This window comes from Oncorhynchus gorbuscha, linkage group LG25 (assembly GCF_021184085.1).
Source record: "Oncorhynchus gorbuscha isolate QuinsamMale2020 ecotype Even-year linkage group LG25, OgorEven_v1.0, whole genome shotgun sequence".
In the NCBI taxonomy this organism is placed as follows: domain Eukaryota; kingdom Metazoa; phylum Chordata; class Actinopteri; order Salmoniformes; family Salmonidae; genus Oncorhynchus; species Oncorhynchus gorbuscha.
This window is the reverse complement of record NC_060197.1, coordinates 28,002,767-28,021,318: the sequence shown is the minus strand read 5'-3', so window position 1 is coordinate 28,021,318 and position 18,552 is coordinate 28,002,767. Positions and strand designations below refer to the sequence as shown.

At 42.7% G+C, this 18,552-nt stretch overlaps 2 protein-coding genes across 2 annotated transcripts; one reads left to right on the top strand and one right to left on the bottom strand.

Moving 5' to 3' along the window:
• Positions 1–376: 376 nt before the first annotated feature.
• zgc:194655 (uncharacterized protein LOC794380 homolog) lies at positions 377–1,279 on the bottom strand. The gene is made up of 2 exons (XM_046329078.1): positions 982–1,279; positions 377–804 (listed from the first exon to the last, which is right to left on the bottom strand). The coding sequence occupies exons 1-2, from the start codon at positions 1,124–1,126 to the stop codon at positions 668–670; spliced, it is 282 nt and encodes a 93-aa protein (XP_046185034.1). The 5' UTR covers positions 1,127–1,279; the 3' UTR covers positions 377–667.
• A 211-nt stretch (positions 1,280–1,490) lies between these two features.
• si:ch211-212k18.15 (probable E3 ubiquitin-protein ligase ARI5) lies at positions 1,491–17,074 on the top strand. The gene is made up of 4 exons (XM_046329076.1): positions 1,491–1,797; positions 2,570–2,670; positions 12,212–12,385; positions 16,297–17,074. Exons 1-4 carry the CDS (start codon positions 1,710–1,712, stop codon positions 16,750–16,752), a joined length of 819 nt encoding a protein of 272 aa, XP_046185032.1. The 5' UTR covers positions 1,491–1,709; the 3' UTR covers positions 16,753–17,074.
• The last annotated feature ends 1,478 nt before the right edge of the window (positions 17,075–18,552 follow it).

Below are 18,552 nucleotides of genomic sequence, written 5' to 3'. Positions count from 1 at the left end.
TCAGAAAATAATTAAACGTTGAATTGTTTTTCAATCACATCAAACGAAACTCTATCGTTAAAGGGGCAATCTTCGATAGATACATGTTTGGACTTCATTTAAGATATATAGGCTTGGCTCTATGATTCTTGAAGAATATAACTTTAAATGCACGAGTTGATCAGATAATGCAATGTTTTAATCGTATATTGAATTATTATAGTAAGGTTTCAGGCGGCCCACCTAGTGTTTCTAATCACAATTGGACACACTGACAACTTTATGTTTCTGCATTAATTCTCTGCATGGACGAAAATAAATGAATAAATAGTCAACCAAAATATTTAAATATGGAGCCTGTAACTGTTATTTTTCCAAATGAATGAGTCAGAGAGAGTCCAGAATTGGGAGAACATTAATTTATTGTTGAATATTGTTGTTGTTGAAGACTTCCATACAGTGAAGTCACAAATAAAATAAAAATGAATTGAGAAGTTCTGGTAGCAGGTTCAGAGAATAAACTAAATGCTTTCTGGCCACATGTTATTTATATTTTGTTTAAAAAAGAGCCCATACATTTATCAACATCAGTTCCTTCGTGTGGTTTGGCAGTGAGATTAATATAACAAGACTACAGTATTAAAAAGACATCAAAATGCAGGCAGAGATTCGCTCTTCTCTCCAGTCGTCAATGTCTCCATCCCCCAGGCACCCTCATCACTAGCTGAATGACAGACTGGTTCTGGATCCCATATGAGGAGAGCACGGATGAGTCCTCCAGCTGCTTGTTTGTGAAGATCAGTCGCAGGGTCTCCAGATTGTCCCCTAAAAAGGTCAGATGTTTTAGTCAATACAGTTGATAACTAATATAATTTCCTTAATCACTGCTCAACCATTACCCCCGAAATGAAATGAAATATTTAATTGAGTTAATAATCGAATTACATTTAATGAAACTCTCATAATGATTGATGATTAATGATTCCACTGTGGAATGAATACCTGAGTTCCCCGGGAGTCTTTCAGAAATGTTATTTTTCAGTTGCAGTACTGTCATACTGTTCATTTGTTCTTCCGTATTGCTCACGTCTATTACCATTTTCTCCCCTCTGAATCCAATCACGATGACCTGGTAGATCTTTCCCATGGTTATGAATGTGCGCGAGCTGCTCAGGTGTCCGAGTTTTTCTGTCAATTGGTGTAACTGTTTGTATGTGAGAGAATAAGGAAGGCAAAATGCTCCTCCTTCTCAGATGCACATGACAAATAATAAACACACCTAACTTTTGAGTACAGAAATTAAACTGAAAGTAGGTACAGTGACTTGGGATCTCAGGGGAATTCCATCAAACTAAATGAACAATAAACACGTTTGAATCAATACATGTGGTGACTGAGATCCGCCAGCTGATACAGGTTTATCTGCATTACAACGCTGCAAATGTTGTGAGAACATCCTCAAATGAATGCAGTCAACGTCATCTACCGTATATCACGTGTCTTCTTGAAACTTGAAAGTGAAAGCTTCTGGTGTTGAATAACAAGTCCAAGGGATAAACAAGGGCTTAGAGTTACTCACGGCGGGACATGTTATTCCGTGAACGCGGTCCAGGCTCAGCATTCATTCAAGGGAGAGCACACCTGCCTCCGGTGGTTATATCATCGTCCCCCCGGGTGAGTGTGAAGAAGTAGGATTACTGTACAAGACGGTGAAGATAGAGAGCTACACGATGACAACCCAACAGCAGGAGGAAGAAAAGCGATATGACCCCGGAGACACCACGCTCAAGTTCGTCAACCGACAAGACGATTTAGATCGTAAGCAATCCATTTAATCAATAAACCAACATTATCCAGGTAAAATAAAAGAAGAAAAAATGTGGTATTCATTATTACTTAGCCCCCTGGAGGAACATAGTCAGTGGTGTAATGTGCGTAGGTAAAAATACTTTAAAGTACTACTTAAGTAGTTTGTGGTATCTGTACTTTACTTGACTATTTATATATATATTTTACATCTTTTACTTTTACTCCACTACATTCTTAAAGATAATGTACTTTTTTACTCCATACGTTTTCCCTGACACCCAGAAGTAGCTACTCGTTGCATTTTGAATGCAGGACAGGATGGATAATGGTCCAATTCACGCACTTATCAAGATAACATCCCTGGTCATCCCAACTGCCTCTGATCTGGCGGACTCACTAGCCTTTGATCTGGCGGACTCACTAAACACAAATGTTTCGTTTGTAAATTATGTCTGAGTGTTGGCGTGTGCCACAAGTAAATCGTGCCATCTGGTTTGCTTAATTAATATAAGGAATTTGAAATTATTTATACTTTAACGTTTGATACTTAAGTATATTTGAGCAATTACATTTACTTTTGATACTTTAAGTATATTTAAAACGAAATACTTTTAGACTTTTACTCAAGTTTCATTTTACTGGGTGACTTTCACTTTTACTCGAGTCATTTTCTATTAAGGTATCTTTACTTTTACTTAAGTATGACACTTGGGTATTTTTTCAACCATTGAACATGTTTTCCAGAGCTTCTCATTATTACATTTCCTCGTTTTGTTCTCAGCCCTAGATGACGACACTGAGACTCTGAAGGCAGAGATGTCTTGTGGTCATGCGGTAACCCCGGAGTCACTGACCGGATGGTGTCGCAGCCTACTGGACCAGGTAGGCCTACTCGCTATTCCTTGAAGGGGCAATCTGCATTTGAAATAATAACAAAGCAGGCACCCCTGCACTGTTTCGGTAAAAAGCTGAGGGGTTGGGCTGGAGAAATGAAACCTTTCCCGAATTCATAAACAGAGCTATGGATGAAAGGAATGACCATGATATCAGAATTATAGTTTTAACCATGTTCTGAGGCTGTACAGTGTTTATTTACATTTACTTTGTTCACAGACATTAGAGTAAAACAAGCGTAAATGTGGGGTTCTGATGGGGTATAACCAATGATGTGTATAAACCCTGGATGACTGACAGGAGCCACTGTGTTGAAGCCACCTTGCAGCCATCTTGATACTCCTCCTGAATTGTAAAAAATATTTAGGAAACTATAGAAATGCATTTATTACTGTTTACATTTGTTTTTGACACGTTTATTTTATTACAGACACCTTAATGCATTACTTTTAAATTATATTATGTGAGTTTAACAACAAAAAAGAGAAGAATATCTAAACATTTTCCTTAAAGTATATATTTTTGGTACTAATTTTACTGGGGGAAAAAACTTAAATACTTGTAATTTGTCCTACAGCATTTAATTTAAATACTGTAGGATTCCGTTAATTCCTATGGAGGTTGGGCAATATGCCCAACCGGTGGCTTCAAAGCCTATCAATGGCCCACGCATAGCATCAGCATGACAGTTGAACTAAGCTCATATACTGAGTGTACAAAACATTAGGAACACCTTCCTAATATTGAGTTGCACCCCCTTTTCCCTTAGAACAGCCTCAATTCTTTAAGGCATGAACTCTACAAAGTGTTAAGAGTGTTCCACAGGAATGTTGGCCCATGTTGACTCCAATGCTTCCCATGGTTGCGTAAAGTTGGTTGGATGTCCTTTGGGTGGTGGACCATTCCTGATACATACGGCAAATGATTAAGCATGAAAAACCCAGAGGCATTGCAGTTCTTGGCACAAACCGGTGTGCCTGGCACCTACTACCATACCCTATTCAAAGACACTAGAATCTTTTGTCTTGGCACACATACACAATCTCAAGGCTTAAAAATCCTTATTTAACCTGTCACCTCCCCTTCATCTACACTGATTAAAGAGGATTTAATAAGTGACCTCAATAAGGGATCATAGCTTTCACCTGGATTCACCTGGCCAGTCTATGAGTATGGCTACATGCACACAATAATGCGATTATTGTGCAAAGTCAGATTAATATAATAGTTAGATTACAACGTTTACATGCTTTGCAATAATCCTGTTTACAAAGACACATCTTAAATCGAGCTGCCTGATGGCACTGATACACGCAGAATATCAGCAATCAAATAAACGTTCTACCTCAGCTACCATGTTATTTTTGGGAATCATATTTGATTCTGAGTTCGAACATATAAAGTTTGTATGTGAAAACTACTTCTAAAACCCACATATATTCAGTTGTTCTGAATTCCCTTTACTCGCACTAAAGTGGGAGGCTTGCTCGGCTAGCACTACCACATGCGCAGATCAAATACACCGCTGGAATGCCAATTAAGGTGTTCAAGTGTCCGAATCATTCAAAAGCTTTTGGTTTCATTAATTTATTGCCACTGGAGCCCACCGGTGTAACTGCTAAACTGCTTGCTAACTGTACACTGTACTACATGATTGTAGCATGTTTACTAACGCGTTAGTTCTAGGAGCTATGTTTACTTGACGTTAGCTAATATGGTGATAACAATGTAGGCTGTGTGTAGCGGTTAGCGGTTATGATACGAAGGTTTAGCTTGGAAAGTTTTTTTTTTTGCCTGGTCACAGACCATGTGTTGTGCACTGAAGTCCACAAGTGAAGGGAAAGGTGAGAGGAGGAGAGTGCGTAGGTGCAAGAAGGAATTATACAATGAGCAAAATGATCATGCTGTTTGTATATGGTTACTATGAAACTGAACTGTGTTTGCTTGTGATCGGGGATGTATTCATTCTGCCGATTCTGTTGAAAAACGTTTCTTAAATGGAAGCAAACGGAACGAAAACAGGGATAAACATACCTGAGTTTGCCCAATAGAAACTATCATTTGCAACTTTTGGACTAATAATTACACCCCAGATCAGCTAGATGCAGGCAAACTTGTGCAAGGAGATATTGAATATGTCAATAGCCCTATTCGCACTGGACTAGTATTACTATAGAACTTCGGTTATGTAATTACCACAGTATGTCAGTTTTACCAAGATTCGGATGGGATTAGTTTTACTAAACTGCCCCTGTAATATTTCTTTTTCCTTCATTCAAAATTGACCGTTATGACGGAAGCCTGGAGGCTCTTCTAGGCGTGAAGGTATTTCATGTCATGCAGGTGAAAGAGGACCCAAAAGCGACTTGGCGAAAACAGAGTCTTTAATCCAGTAAAGTAAATACAAACAAAAAACACAACTTTCACTCGAAATGACGAGGACAAACTGGAGACTCGATCTTGAACAGCAGGTGAACAGCAGGTTGCCTCGGGAAGGCACTTGAACCAGACAGACTCAGACACCTGCTCACCACGCAGCATCTGAGGAAAACACGACACGACAGGGCGATACACAAACACAGCACGGTGAATTCTAGACAAGGAACCGACAGGACAGGAACGGAACACAAAGGAAGAAATAGGGACTCTAATCAGGGGAAAGGATCGGGAACAGGTGTGGGAAGACTAAATGATTGATTAGGGGAATAGGAACAGCTGGGAGCAGGAACGGAACGATAGAGAGAAGAGAGAGCGAGAGAGTGAGAGAGGGAGGGGGAGAGAGAGGGATAGAAAGAGGGAAAGAACCTAATAAGACCAGCAGAGGGAAACGAATAGAATGGGAAGCACAGGGACAAGACAAGATAATAAATGACAAAACATGACAGTACCCCCACTCACCGAGCGCCTCCTGGCGCACTCGAGGAGGAATCCTGGCGGCAACGGAGGAAATCATCAATGAGTGAACGGTCCAGCACGTCCCGAGACGGAACCCAACTCCTCTCCTCAGGACCGTAACCCTCCCAATCCACTAAGTATTGGTGACCCCGTCCCCGAGAACGCATGTCCATGATCTTATGTACCTTGTAAATAGGTGCGCTCTCGACAAGGACGGGAGGGGGGAGGGAAGACGAACGGGGGTGCGAAGAAAGGGCTTGACACAGGAGACATGGAAGACAGGATGGACGCGACGAAGATGTCGCGGAAGAAGCAGTCGCACAGCGACAGGATTGACGACCTGGGAGACACGGAACGGACCAATGAACCGCGGAGTCAACTTACGAGAAGCTGTCGTAAGAGGAAGGTTGCGAGTGGAAAGCCACACTCTCTGGCCGCAACAATACCTTGGACTCTTAATCCTGCGTTTATTGGCGGCTCTCACAGTCTGTGCCCTGTAACGGCAAAGTGCAGACCTCACCCTCCTCCAGGTGCGCTCACAACGTTGGACAAACGCTTGAGCGGAGGGAACGCTGGACTCGGCAAGCTGGGATGAGAACAGAGGAGGCTGGTAACCCAGACTACTCTGAAACGGAGATAACCCGGTAGCAGACGAAGGAAGCGAATTGTGAGCGTATTCTGCCCAGGGGAGCTGTTCTGCCCAAGACGCAGGGTTTCTGAAAGAAAGGCTGCGTAGTATGCGACCAATCGTCTGATTGGCCCTCTCTGCTTGACCGTTAGACTGGGGATGAAACCCGGAAGAGAGACTGACGGACGCACCAATCAAACGACAGAACTCCCTCCAAAACTGTGACGTGAATTGCGGACCTCTGTCTGAAACGGCGTCTAACGGGAGGCCATGAATTCTGAATACATTCTCGATAATGATTTGTGCCGTCTCCTTAGCGGAAGGAAGTTTAGCGAGGGGAATGAAATGTGCCGCCTTAGAGAACCTATCGACAACCGTAAGAATCACAGTCTTCCCCGCAGACAAAGGCAGACCGGTAATGAAGTCTAGGGCGATGTGAGACCATGGTCGAGAAGGAATGGGGAGCGGTCTGAGACGACCGGCAGGAGGAGAGTTACCCGACTTAGTCTGCGCGCAGTCCGAACAAGCAGCCACGAAACGGCGCGTGTCACGCTCCTGAGTCGGCCACCAAAAGCGCTGGCGAATAGACGCAAGAGTGCCTCGAACACCGGGATGACCAGCTAACTTGGCAGAGTGAGCCCACTGAAGAACAGCCAGACGAGTGGAAACAGGAACGAAAAGGAGGTTACTAGGACAAGCGCGCGGCGACGCAGTGTGCGTGAGTGCTTGCTTAACCTGTCTTTCAATTCCCCAGACTGTTAACCCGACAACACGCCCATAAGGAAGAATCCCCTCGGGATCAGTAGAAGCCACAGAAGAACTAAACAGACGGGATAAGGCATCAGGCTTGGTGTTCTTGCTACCCGGACGGTAAGAAATCACAAACTCGAAACGAGCGAAAAACAACGCCCAACGAGCTTGACGGGCATTAAGTCGTTTGGCAGAACGGATGTACTCAAGGTTCTTATGGTCTGTCCAAACGACAAAAGGAACGGTCGCCCCCTCCAACCACTGTCGCCATTCGCCTAGGGCTAAGCGGATGGCGAGCAGTTCACGGTTACCCACATCATAGTTGCGCTCAGATGGCGACAGGCGATGAGAAAAATAAGCGCAAGGATGAACCTTATCGTCAGACTGGAAGCGCTGGGATAGAATGGCTCCCACGCCTACCTCTGAAGCGTCAACCTCGACAATGAATTGTCTAGTGACGTCAGGAGTAACGAGGATAGGAGCGGACGTAAAACGTTCTTTTAGAAGATCAAAAGCTCCCTGGGCGGAACCGGACCACTTAAAACACGTCTTGACAGAAGTAAGAGCTGTGAGAGGGGCAGCAACTTGACCGAAATTACGAATGAAACGCCGATAGAAATTAGCGAAACCTAAAAAGCGCTGCAACTCGACACGTGACCTTGGAACGGGCCAATCACTGACAGCTTGGACCTTAGCGGAATCCATCTGAATGCCTTCAGCGGAAATAACGGAACCGAGAAAAGTAACGGAGGAGACATGAAAAGAGCACTTCTCAGACTTTACGTAGAGACAATTCTCTAAAAGGCGCTGTAGAACACGTCGAACGTGCTGAACATGAATCTCGAGTGACGGAGAAAAAATCAGGATATCGTCAAGATAGACAAAAACAAAGATGTTCAGCATGTCTCTCAGAACATCATTAACTAATGCCTGAAAAACAGCTGGCGCATTGGCGAGACCAAACGGCAGAACCCGGTACTCAAAATGCCCTAACGGAGTGTTAAACGCCGTTTTCCACTCGTCCCCCTCTCTGATGCGCACGAGATGGTAAGCGTTACGAAGGTCCAACTTAGTAAAGCACCTGGCTCCCTGCAGAATCTCGAAGGCTGATGACATAAGGGGAAGCGGATAACGATTCTTAACCGTTATGTCATTCAGCCCTCGATAATCCACGCAGGGGCGCAGAGTACCGTCCTTCTTCTTAACAAAAAGAACCCCGCCCCGGCCGGAGAGGAAGAAGGCACTATGGTACCGGCGTCAAGAGACACAGACAAATAATCCTCGAGAGCCTTACGTTCGGGAGCCGACAGAGAGTATAGTCTACCCCGAGGAGGAGTGGTCCCCGGAAGGAGATCAATACTACAATCATACGACCGGTGAGGAGGAAGGGAGTTGGCTCGGGACCGACTGAAGACCGTGCGCAGATCATGATATTCCTCCGGCACTCCTGTCAAATCGCCAGGTTCCTCCTGAGAAGTAGGGACAGAAGAAACGGGAGGGATGGCAGACATTAAACACTTCACATGACAAGAAACGTTCCAGGATAGGATAGAATTACTAGACCAATTAATAGAAGGATTATGACATACTAGCCAGGGATGACCCAAAACAACAGGTGTAAACGGAGAACGAAAAATCAAAAAAGAAATAGTCTCACTGTGGTTACCAGATACTGTGAGGGTTAAAGGTAGTGTCTCAAATCTGATACTGGGAAGATGACTACCATCTAAGGCGAACATGGGCGTAGGCTTCTCTAACTCTCTGAAAGGAATGTCATGTTTCCGAACCCATGCTTCGTCCATGAAACAACCCTCAGCCCCAGAGTCTATCAAGGCACTACATGTAGCACCCGAACCGGTCCAGCGTAGATGGACCGACAAAGTAGTACAGGATTTTGATGGAGAGACTTGAGTAGTTGCGCTCACCTGTAGCCCTCCGCTTACAGATGAGCTCTGGCTTTTACTGGACATGAATTAACAAAATGTCCAGCAACACCGCAATAGAGGCACAGGCGGTTGGTGATCCTCCGTTCCCTCTCCTTAGTCGAGATGCGAATCCCTCCCAGCTGCATGGGCTCAGACTCTGAGCCAGAGGAGGGAGATGGTTGCGATGCGGAGCAGGGAAACACCGTTGATGCGAGCTCTCTTCCACGAGCCCGGTGACGAAGATCTACCCGTCGTTCTATGCGGATGGCGAGAGCAATCAAAGAGTCCACATCTGAAGGAACCTCCCGGGAGAGAATCTCATCCTTAACCACTGCGTGGAGTCCCTCCAGAAAACGAGCGAGCAGCGCCGGCTCGTTCCACTCACTAGAGGCAGCAAGAGTGCAAAACTCAATAGAATAATCCGTTATGGACCGTTCACCTTGGCATAAGGAAGCCAGGGCCCTAGAAGCCTCCCTACCAAAAACTGAACGGTCAAAAACCCGAATCATCTCCTCTTTAAAGTTCTGGAACTTGTTAGAGCAATCAGCCCTTGCCTCCCAGATAGCTGTGCCCCATTCTCGAGCCCGGCCAGTAAGGAGTGAAATGACGTAAGCAACCCGAGCTCTCTCTCTAGAGTATGTGTTGGGTTGGAGAGAGAACACAATCTCACACTGCGTGAGAAAGGAGCGGCACTCAGTGGGCTGCCCGGAGTAGCAAGGTGGGTTATTAACCCTAGGTTCTGGAGGCTCGGCAGGCCAGGAAGTAACAGGTGGCACGAGACGTAGACTCTGGAACTGTCCAGAGAGGTCGGAAACCTGAGCGGCCAGGTTCTCCACGGCATGGCGAGCAGCAGACAATTCCTGCTCGTGTCTGCCGAGCATGGCTCCTTGGATCTCGACGGCAGTGTAACGAGCGTCTGAAGTCGCTGGGTCCATTCCTTGGTCGGTTCCTTCTGTCATGCAGGTGAAAGAGGACCCAAAAGCGACTTGGCGAAAACAGAGTCTTTAATCCAGTAAAGTAAATACAAACAAAAAACACAACTTTCACTCGAAATGACGAGGACAAACTGGAGACTCGATCTTGAACAGCAGGTGAACAGCAGGTTGCCTCGGGAAGGCACTTGAACCAGACAGACTCAGACACCTGCTCACCACGCAGCATCTGAGGAAAACACGACACGACAGGGCGATACACAAACACAGCACGGTGAATTCTAGACAAGGAACCGACAGGACAGGAACGGAACACAAAGGAAGAAATAGGGACTCTAATCAGGGGAAAGGATCGGGAACAGGTGTGGGAAGACTAAATGATTGATTAGGGGAATAGGAACAGCTGGGAGCAGGAACGGAACGATAGAGAGAAGAGAGAGCGAGAGAGTGAGAGAGGGAGGGGGAGAGAGAGGGATAGAAAGAGGGAAAGAACCTAATAAGACCAGCAGAGGGAAACGAATAGAATGGGAAGCACAGGGACAAGACAAGATAATAAATGACAAAACATGACATTTCAAGTGTCTCGGGGTAGTCTAATGTTGACCAAATGGCCTTCAGTTGAGAAAGTCAAAATAAGAATGCCTGTCAATAAGAATCATGAACTGTAATCTATGCAGACATTTAATGAACTGACATATTTCGCAATTTATCAATTCATTGGCACAATATTGTCCAATTCATTTTTTTTAAAGAGAAGTACGGCACTAGGACTGTTGATATGTAACAAAACAGATCTTTCATCTGTAGGCTATGTGCATAGCGCTTTGTTTTAAGCGTCAATTTGGTCCCATGTTCTTACCCCAACTGGGTGCAGCACCTGTTAAACTCTATAATATCCCTCAAAACACAGGGATGACTGACATGGCAGATTCAGATGGGACTAAAATGACAAATGTGGTCATTTGTGCTCGTGCACATAATTACATTACCTGAGCTCCCCCATTAAAAGTTATCCTGTCCGAATAGGGCTAATGTCTGTCACCTTGATTCCTCAAATTTCTCTCGACCTGTGTTGTAAACTTTCATTCAATTGGCTAGGTTGTAGCAACCTCATGATGGGTACAGGGAACATTTTGAGTATCAGGTAGTAGCCTAAACCTGTCGATGTTACATTGAGCTGGGTTAATGGACTATGAATGACAGTCATTCAATATGCTCTAATAGAAATAAGGTCATGCTCATAAAACATTTTATTGTCTCCCCTCTTCTTAAATGAGCCGACCGCCACTTCTGTGCATGTAAACGTACTCTATGTCATGGAAAGAGCATGTGTCCTTAATGTTTTGTATACTCAGTATATATCAGTAAACCTACTACAGTGAATTTAGGCAACCACCACCTGTGCAATGCATAAATGCTTTTGTCTGACACACGTTTTGTGCCAATTAATTGATGTTGAACATTCTCATTTTTGGAATGGCAAGTTCACTTTCTCACCCATAAACGCAAGCCAAGTGCAAGTACGCTGCCCAGCGGTTCACATCAGCAAGATGTGGGGCCTTTTCATTATGTGGGATGTCTGACATGGATGGGTAAAATAATGATTATGATCACATTTCCTCAATTGAAATATTAGACCTATGGAGACACCTATACATTTGGCAGCCAAGCATGAGTGATCATTGTAGCCTTTTATCGTCTAGACATGATGTTAAAATATCTTCACGCCTAGAATAAAAACCACCAGGTTTCCATCATAGACTCAATTTAATAAAATTTAAAAAATAAACAATTACAGGGGGCAGTTTAGAAAAATGAACCCCATGCAAATCTTCCTCTGGAATAAGGAACATGTATGGAAATTAATTACATAACCAACGTCTCTAGAAATACTATAGCTGTCTCTCTCCCCCCCTTCAAACTTTCCATGTCAGGGCCCCTTTGCATAAAACATCTTCATTTTCTACAATCAAGACAAGATAGCCAAATTGCTTCAGAACATAATAAACCACGTTTCGTGTAGTTACCTTTTGCCTTAACTTGTCTTAACTAGCTTACAATGTAGCTACAGCTAACTAGCCAGCTAGCTTTGTAGCCATGGATTGTGCACCTTCCATTGTTTAGATAAGTAGCATAAGTGTCCTTATGACCTCATAGTGTGGAATCATAATAATAAAAAATACATGCACTGCCCCTTTAAGAATCAATGGGTATATAGGGCCTATCATTTATCATAAATTAATATTAAATAGGTGGACATAGAGCCGAACTAACCATATTAATCGAACAAATTATATATTTTAATATGAATTACATCATGCATATTAAATATATTGCACTATTTTGATATCGAATGTCCCTCCATTTTCCTTGAAAACTTTTCTTCTTTGTCCTCCTAGAGTCAGTTCAAGTTTTTGTGCCCTGCACTTGAGGATGGCACCTTTGTGAAGTGTGGTGCTGAGTGGTCTTACCAGGAGGTACGTAGGCTGGCTGTTCTGACCACTGAGGAGATGGAGCACTTTGAGAAGACCATGGCAGCTTTGGCTGCTGCCACATACTGTGAATACAAATCAGTGAGTGTATGTCTCATTGTTCAAATGATTTATTTGCAAGCTTTTAAAAAAAAACTTCTGTATAGATTATTATTATTATTTTATTTATTATACCTATATTTTATCAGGGAGTCATACTGAGACCAAGGTCTCTTTTTACAGATAAGCCCTGAATTACATAAATGACAGAAAATACACACATCAATATAAAAACATAATGCAAGCAGAAAGAAAGAAACACATTCATCAGTAATAAGGTCCTCAATCAGCTTTCTGAACCTAGAACAGGCCTGGGCAATTATTCTCCATGGAGGGCCACATAACAATATATTTTGGCCATTGCGGGCCAGAATCATATTACAGGATTATACATCATGTGTATGACTATGTTGACAGATATATCTACTGTAAATCACATCCAGATATGCTACTTATTTTACTTTTTTAACATGCACAGAAATGAACCACCTCCACGTTCTCCTTTTGGTAGGTATTTTCATTATTAAACATGCAATGAACTACACTGAGTGAAAAGTACACTGTGCATTCAGCACCACGGACAGAACTCTTGTTAACGGGTGTGCACAAAAACACAAGAAAGAGAGAGAGCTCAACATTACATTTAAACAACTCAATGGGCATTGACTAGAGCAGTGAAGTCAGGTATAGTTTCTGATGTCGTTATGCACAGGACTGCTGAGAGGTACGAGTCAGTAAGAGATGATCTTTGCCTTGACTTATTATATTTCATCACTGAAAATGTCTGTTCACATACATAGGTTGACCCAAACAGTACAAACATCATCTGAGCAGGACTCCTAATCATGGGAAAGTTTTGTTCATCGAGATATGCATAGAACCTCGTCAGTGACATTATTTTGAATAGTTCTCCAATCACTGCACCAGACTGAAGATCGATAAGATCAAATTGCAGGTCTGTGGGAGCGTTATCCACATTGAAGGTGAAAGGAGATGAAACTTAAAGCATGTCATTTTCCAACACTTTGAAATCCTCAAAACGACGAGGAAACTCACCGTTCAAAGCACACAGCAGCGATGTAAACTTCTCCCACTGGTCATCTGATAAGGAACAGACTAGTAGTGTCGGAAGGTGGGTGAGATTGTGGGCTTCTACTTGGCGGGTCAGGACGAGTCATTTTCCCTTGAAGGCTTTGACAAGGCTGTACATCTGATGAGCAAAAAGGCCCTTCCCTTGTAGTTTGGAATTCAGTTCATTCATGAGGGACATGATGTCCACGGTGAAGGCAAAATCAGCCAACCATTCTTTATCTTGCAGTCGAGTTTTCATTTTCCAAAACTCAGCAATCTCTGACTTCAGACTCCACACCAAACTCAGACATCTCACGTTTGTGCGGTAAGGACATTTAGAAAATTGTTCCACAAATAAGGTGCAAGAAAACTAAAGGCTGATTTACCTAACTCAGTTGAGACCAAAGGAATTTACAGCATTAACCATCCCAGAGACCGGGTATGGTAACTCGTATGTCTAAAGTTTAGTAAAGATGTTAGGTACATTGGGACATTTTGTAAACGGGCTTTATAAATGAAAAGATAGCAATGTATCAACCAATGTATCAGTGGGCCAACCAACTTTCTGGTAGAGAATGCAGTGATGAGTACTAAACTTTTTGCCCGTAATAAAGTGCAGGGCACTGTGATAAACTGCATCTAATGGCTTTAATGGAGTGGCAGTAATAATAAAGCATAATATACATACAACTACAGAGCTATGAACAGGTGGGTGGGGACAGATCTGTCATGTTTTGTCTTATATTGTCTTGTCATTTTGCTTTTCCTTCTGTTCGTTTTCCCCCTGCTGGTCTTTTTAGGTTCGTTCCCTTTTTTCTCTCTCCCTCCCTCTCTCTCTTCTCTCTATCGTTCCGTTCCTGCTCCCAGCTGTTCCTATTCCCCTAATCAATCATTTAGTCTTCCACACCTGTTCCCTATCTTTTCCCCTGATTAGAGTCCCTATTTCTCCCCTTGTTTTCCGTTTCTGTCCTGTCGGATCCTTGTATATTGTTCACCGTGCTGTGTCTTTGTATCGCCCTGTCGTGTCGTGTTTCCCTCAGATGCTGCGTGGTGAGCAGGTGTCTGAGTCTGCTACGGTCAAGTGCCTTCCCGAGGCAACCTACAGTTTATGATCGAGTCTCCAGTCTGTTCTCGTCATTACGAGTGGAATTGTTTTTTATGCTTTATTTACCGCTCCGATTTGTCTAGGAGTATTGCATATTTCCTTTACTGGATTAAAGACTCTGTTTTCGCCAAGTCGCTTTTGGGTCCTCATTCACCTGCATAACAAGATCACCTCTTAAAACCTCTTTGGGCTGCAATCCCGTTCACAGGATGATATGACAACAGCCAGTGAAAGTGCAGGGCGCCAAATTCAAAACAACATAAATCTCATAATAAAAGTTCCTCAAACATACATGTATCTTATATCGTTTTAAAGGTTTTCTTGTTGTTAATCCCACCACAGTGTCCGATTTCAAATAGGATTTACGGTGAAAGCACCACAAACGATTATGTTAGGTCACCACCAAGCCACAGAAAAACACAGCCATTTTCCCAGCCAAAGAGAGGAGACACAAAAAACACAAATAGAGATAAACTGAATCACTAACCTTTGATGATCTTCATCAGATGACTCTCATAGGACTTCATGTTACACAATACATGCATGCTTTGTTTGATAAAGTTCATATTTATATAAAAAGAAATCAGAGTTTACATTGGCACGTTACATTCACTAGTTCCAAAAACATCCAGTGATTTTGCATAGCCACATCGATTCAACAGAAATACTCATCATAAATGGAGATGATAATACAAGTTATACACATGGAATTATAGATATACCTGTCCTTAATGCAACTGCTGCGTCAGATTTAAAAAAAACTTTACAGAAAAAGCAAACCATTCAATAATCGGAGACGGCGCTCAGAACAATCAAGTCAAAATAGCCACCATGTTGTAGTCAACATAAACCATAAATTACATGCTAAATATTACCTTACCTTTGATGATCTTCATCAGAATGCACTCCAATGAATCCCAGGTCCACAATAAATGCTTGATTTGTTCGATAATGTCCGTTATTTATGTCCAATTAGCTACTTTTGTTAGCGCGTTTGGTATACATATCCAAACGCTCGTTCTGGTCAGCGTTACGTCAGACAAAAACTTCAAAAAGTTATATTACAGGTCAAAGAAACATTTCAAACTAAGTACTGAATCAATCATTAGGATGTTTTTATCATTAATCTTCAATAAAGTTCCAACCGGAGTATTCCTTTGTGTCTTCAGGATCCATGGAACGCAGGTCGCTATCATGTGAAATGTGCGTGACCAGAAAATGGCTGACTGCCAGACACCTGATTCATTCTGCTGTCATTCAGTCCCACAACACAGTAGAAGCCTCATTCAAATTTCTATAGACGGTTTACATCTGGTGGAAGCCCTAGGAAGTGCAACTTCATTAATATCTCAAGTGGATTTCAATGAGAACTGTGTTGAGTACATACCAACCTCAGATTTCTCACTTCCTGTTTTGATTTCGCCTCAGGTTGTTGCCTGCCAAATGAGTTCTGTTATACTCACAGACATCATTCAAACAGTTTTAGAAACTTCAGAGTGTTTTCTAGCCAATACTAATAATAATATGCATATATTAGCAACTGAGACTGAGGAGCAGGCCGTTTACTTTGGGCACCTTATTCATCCAAGCTACTCAATACTGTCCCCCAGCCATAAGAAGTTTTAACTACAGTACATAGGTTTGGTCAGAGATTCTTTACTGTGTTATCCAAAAAAAGTAATTGCACATGTTCAGCTATATCATCATGAATCTCTGCATGCAGACAGTAATAGGATTTTCTAATCTCCCCCTCTTACCCTACCCTCTTTTATAACAGTGCCCTGTCTGCGAAACCTTTGTAGAGAGAGAGGACCTCACCAACCTCAGTGTCCTCTGCACAGTGTGCACTGCAGACAAAGGTCAGAGGTATGAGTTCTGCTGGCAGTGCCTGAAGCAGTGGAAAGGTCCCGCGCCACGCTCTGACCGCTGTGACAACGTTGGCTGTATCAACCAGGACCTGGAACTGCTGAAGAACTGCGAAACCACGTCTCTCCCTCAGGTGGCAGGTGTCACCGACTGCCCCTCCATTCGCGCTTGTCCCACCTGTGGCCAACGAGTGGAACACGACAAGACTGGTTGTAAGAATATTCTCTGTCCAAGGTGCAATAAAGAGTTCTGCTTTGTGTGCCTTAAGCTCACGGAGGAGTGCTTGGAGACCAGCTCATATTTCATAGCCTGCTCTGCTGGTGTTGCCCCCAGGCAGACCTCTATACCCACCTGGAATAGAAACTGAAAAATAAGATACCTCTTATTCACTGCATACTGTAAACTCTGCTTACATTGTCTCCAACAGAACACGTAGGTTGCTCCACATACACATTTCTTCTTCATATATTGTACAATGAGAGTTTGTGTGCAGTGCTTCATGTGAAGCATAATGTTTTATTTTACCATCTTATATTATAATCTTAGATATTATACAAAGCGAGTTTCAAAGTGTGTAGACTCAGAGCTTTATGTTAATTATGATTTCTATATCATCTCATCATTATTATCATGTTGCTTATGTGCATCATCATGTAATGTAATAAACTACCGGAAAAAGTAACAAACTTCATCTGTTCGATATTGATGTTTTTGTGCTCCATTAACAATAATGGAAATCAGACGGATGTCTTCATTTCGGGACACAGAGTTTTGAGATCAGAATAATATAAGGAGGAAGAAAATGTTTATACCAGTAGCAAACATCTACCCAATAATATAGTATTTTACTGGTAAAACAAAACCCTTCAACTCAAAAGGACCTTCATACTGAGCCTGTGCAGATCTTACCTGATATCTTATCAAGCATTCCATTAGATGCAAAAGGACCTTCATACCGAGCCTGTGCAGATCTTACCTGATATCTTATCAAGCATTCCATTAGATGCAAAAGGACCTTCATACTGAGCCTGTGCAGATCTTACCTGATATCTTATCAAGCATTCCATTAGATGCAAAAGGACCTTCATACTGAGCCTGTGCAGATCTTACCTGATATCTTATCAAGCATTCCATTAGATGCAAAAGGACCTTCATACTGAGCCTGTGCAGATCTTACCTGATATCTTATCAAGCATTCCATTAGATGCAAAAGGACCTTCATACTGAGCCTGTGCAGATCTTACCTGATATCTTATCAAGCATTCCATTAGATGCAAAAGGACCTTCATACCGAGCCTGTGCAGATCTTACCTGATATCTTATCAAGCATTCCATTAGATGCAAAAGGACCTTCATACCGAGCCTGTGCAGATCTTAAGTGATATCTTATCAAGCATTCCATTAGATGCAAAAGGACTAGGCTAACACCTAATGCATGAAAGATGAGCTTTTAAGCATCAGTAACACGTAGCTTTCGACATACAGTAAATCTAAGGGATATAGAAGTGGAGAAATGCTTCGTTTTAAATCAGTGACAAGAGAAATGATTAATAACTGTGTTCATTTTGTGCCACTAAACAATCCTTGACAATACAACAACAATAATAAAATATTAGAATTACGAACACGTTCAAGGACATTGTAATATCAAAGGGCCAATTCATGGGCATAAATGTGCATGGACGAATATTTAAAATGTGTATGCTCTTCTGAGACAAATATCAAAAACAGTCTGACAGTGAGGTATGTAGGCTATGCACTGGATAGGCTATCAGACATGCAGGGACAGACAGTGTAGTGCAGCGGTACTCGACTACTAATTGAGAGGGTCCAGTGACACAAATTTCCTAGGTGGCAAAGGTCCGGATGGATATCTTCCTTTTTCGGCGCTTTGGTACAGCATAGTAACAAATGTAGTCGTCTACGACTTAGAAAACATGTTATATTTCAGTGACGCAGCATCTACCCATCTGAAGATCTGTTTTGCTTCTCCTGACAACTTTCTCACATTTGTGACCAAGAAGGGGTTCTGGATGAGCAGCAGCAGTTCTCTTCCAACAGTGAAGTCATCAAAGCGTGCCTTGAAGTTATCCACAATTGGCCCAGTGCTGTCCTTTTTAGGGGAGGGTTTGGCCTGCAGGGATGTTCTTGTCCCATCACGCTCTAG

Coding starts and splice junctions, on each gene's coding strand:
- zgc:194655 (XM_046329078.1), bottom strand. CDS start 1,126: ATGGGAAAGATCTACCAGGTCATCGTGATTGGATTCAGAGGGGAGAAA. Junction 805..981: donor AAGACTCCCGGGGAACTCAG/GTATTCATTCCA, acceptor TGACCTTTTTAG/GGGACAATCTGGAGACCCTG.
- si:ch211-212k18.15 (XM_046329076.1), top strand. CDS start 1,710: ATGACAACCCAACAGCAGGAGGAAGAAAAGCGATATGACCCCGGAGAC. Junction 1,798..2,569: donor CCGACAAGACGATTTAGATC/GTAAGCAATCCA, acceptor TTTTGTTCTCAG/CCCTAGATGACGACACTGAG. Junction 12,386..16,296: donor CATACTGTGAATACAAATCA/GTGAGTGTATGT, acceptor CTTTTATAACAG/TGCCCTGTCTGCGAAACCTT.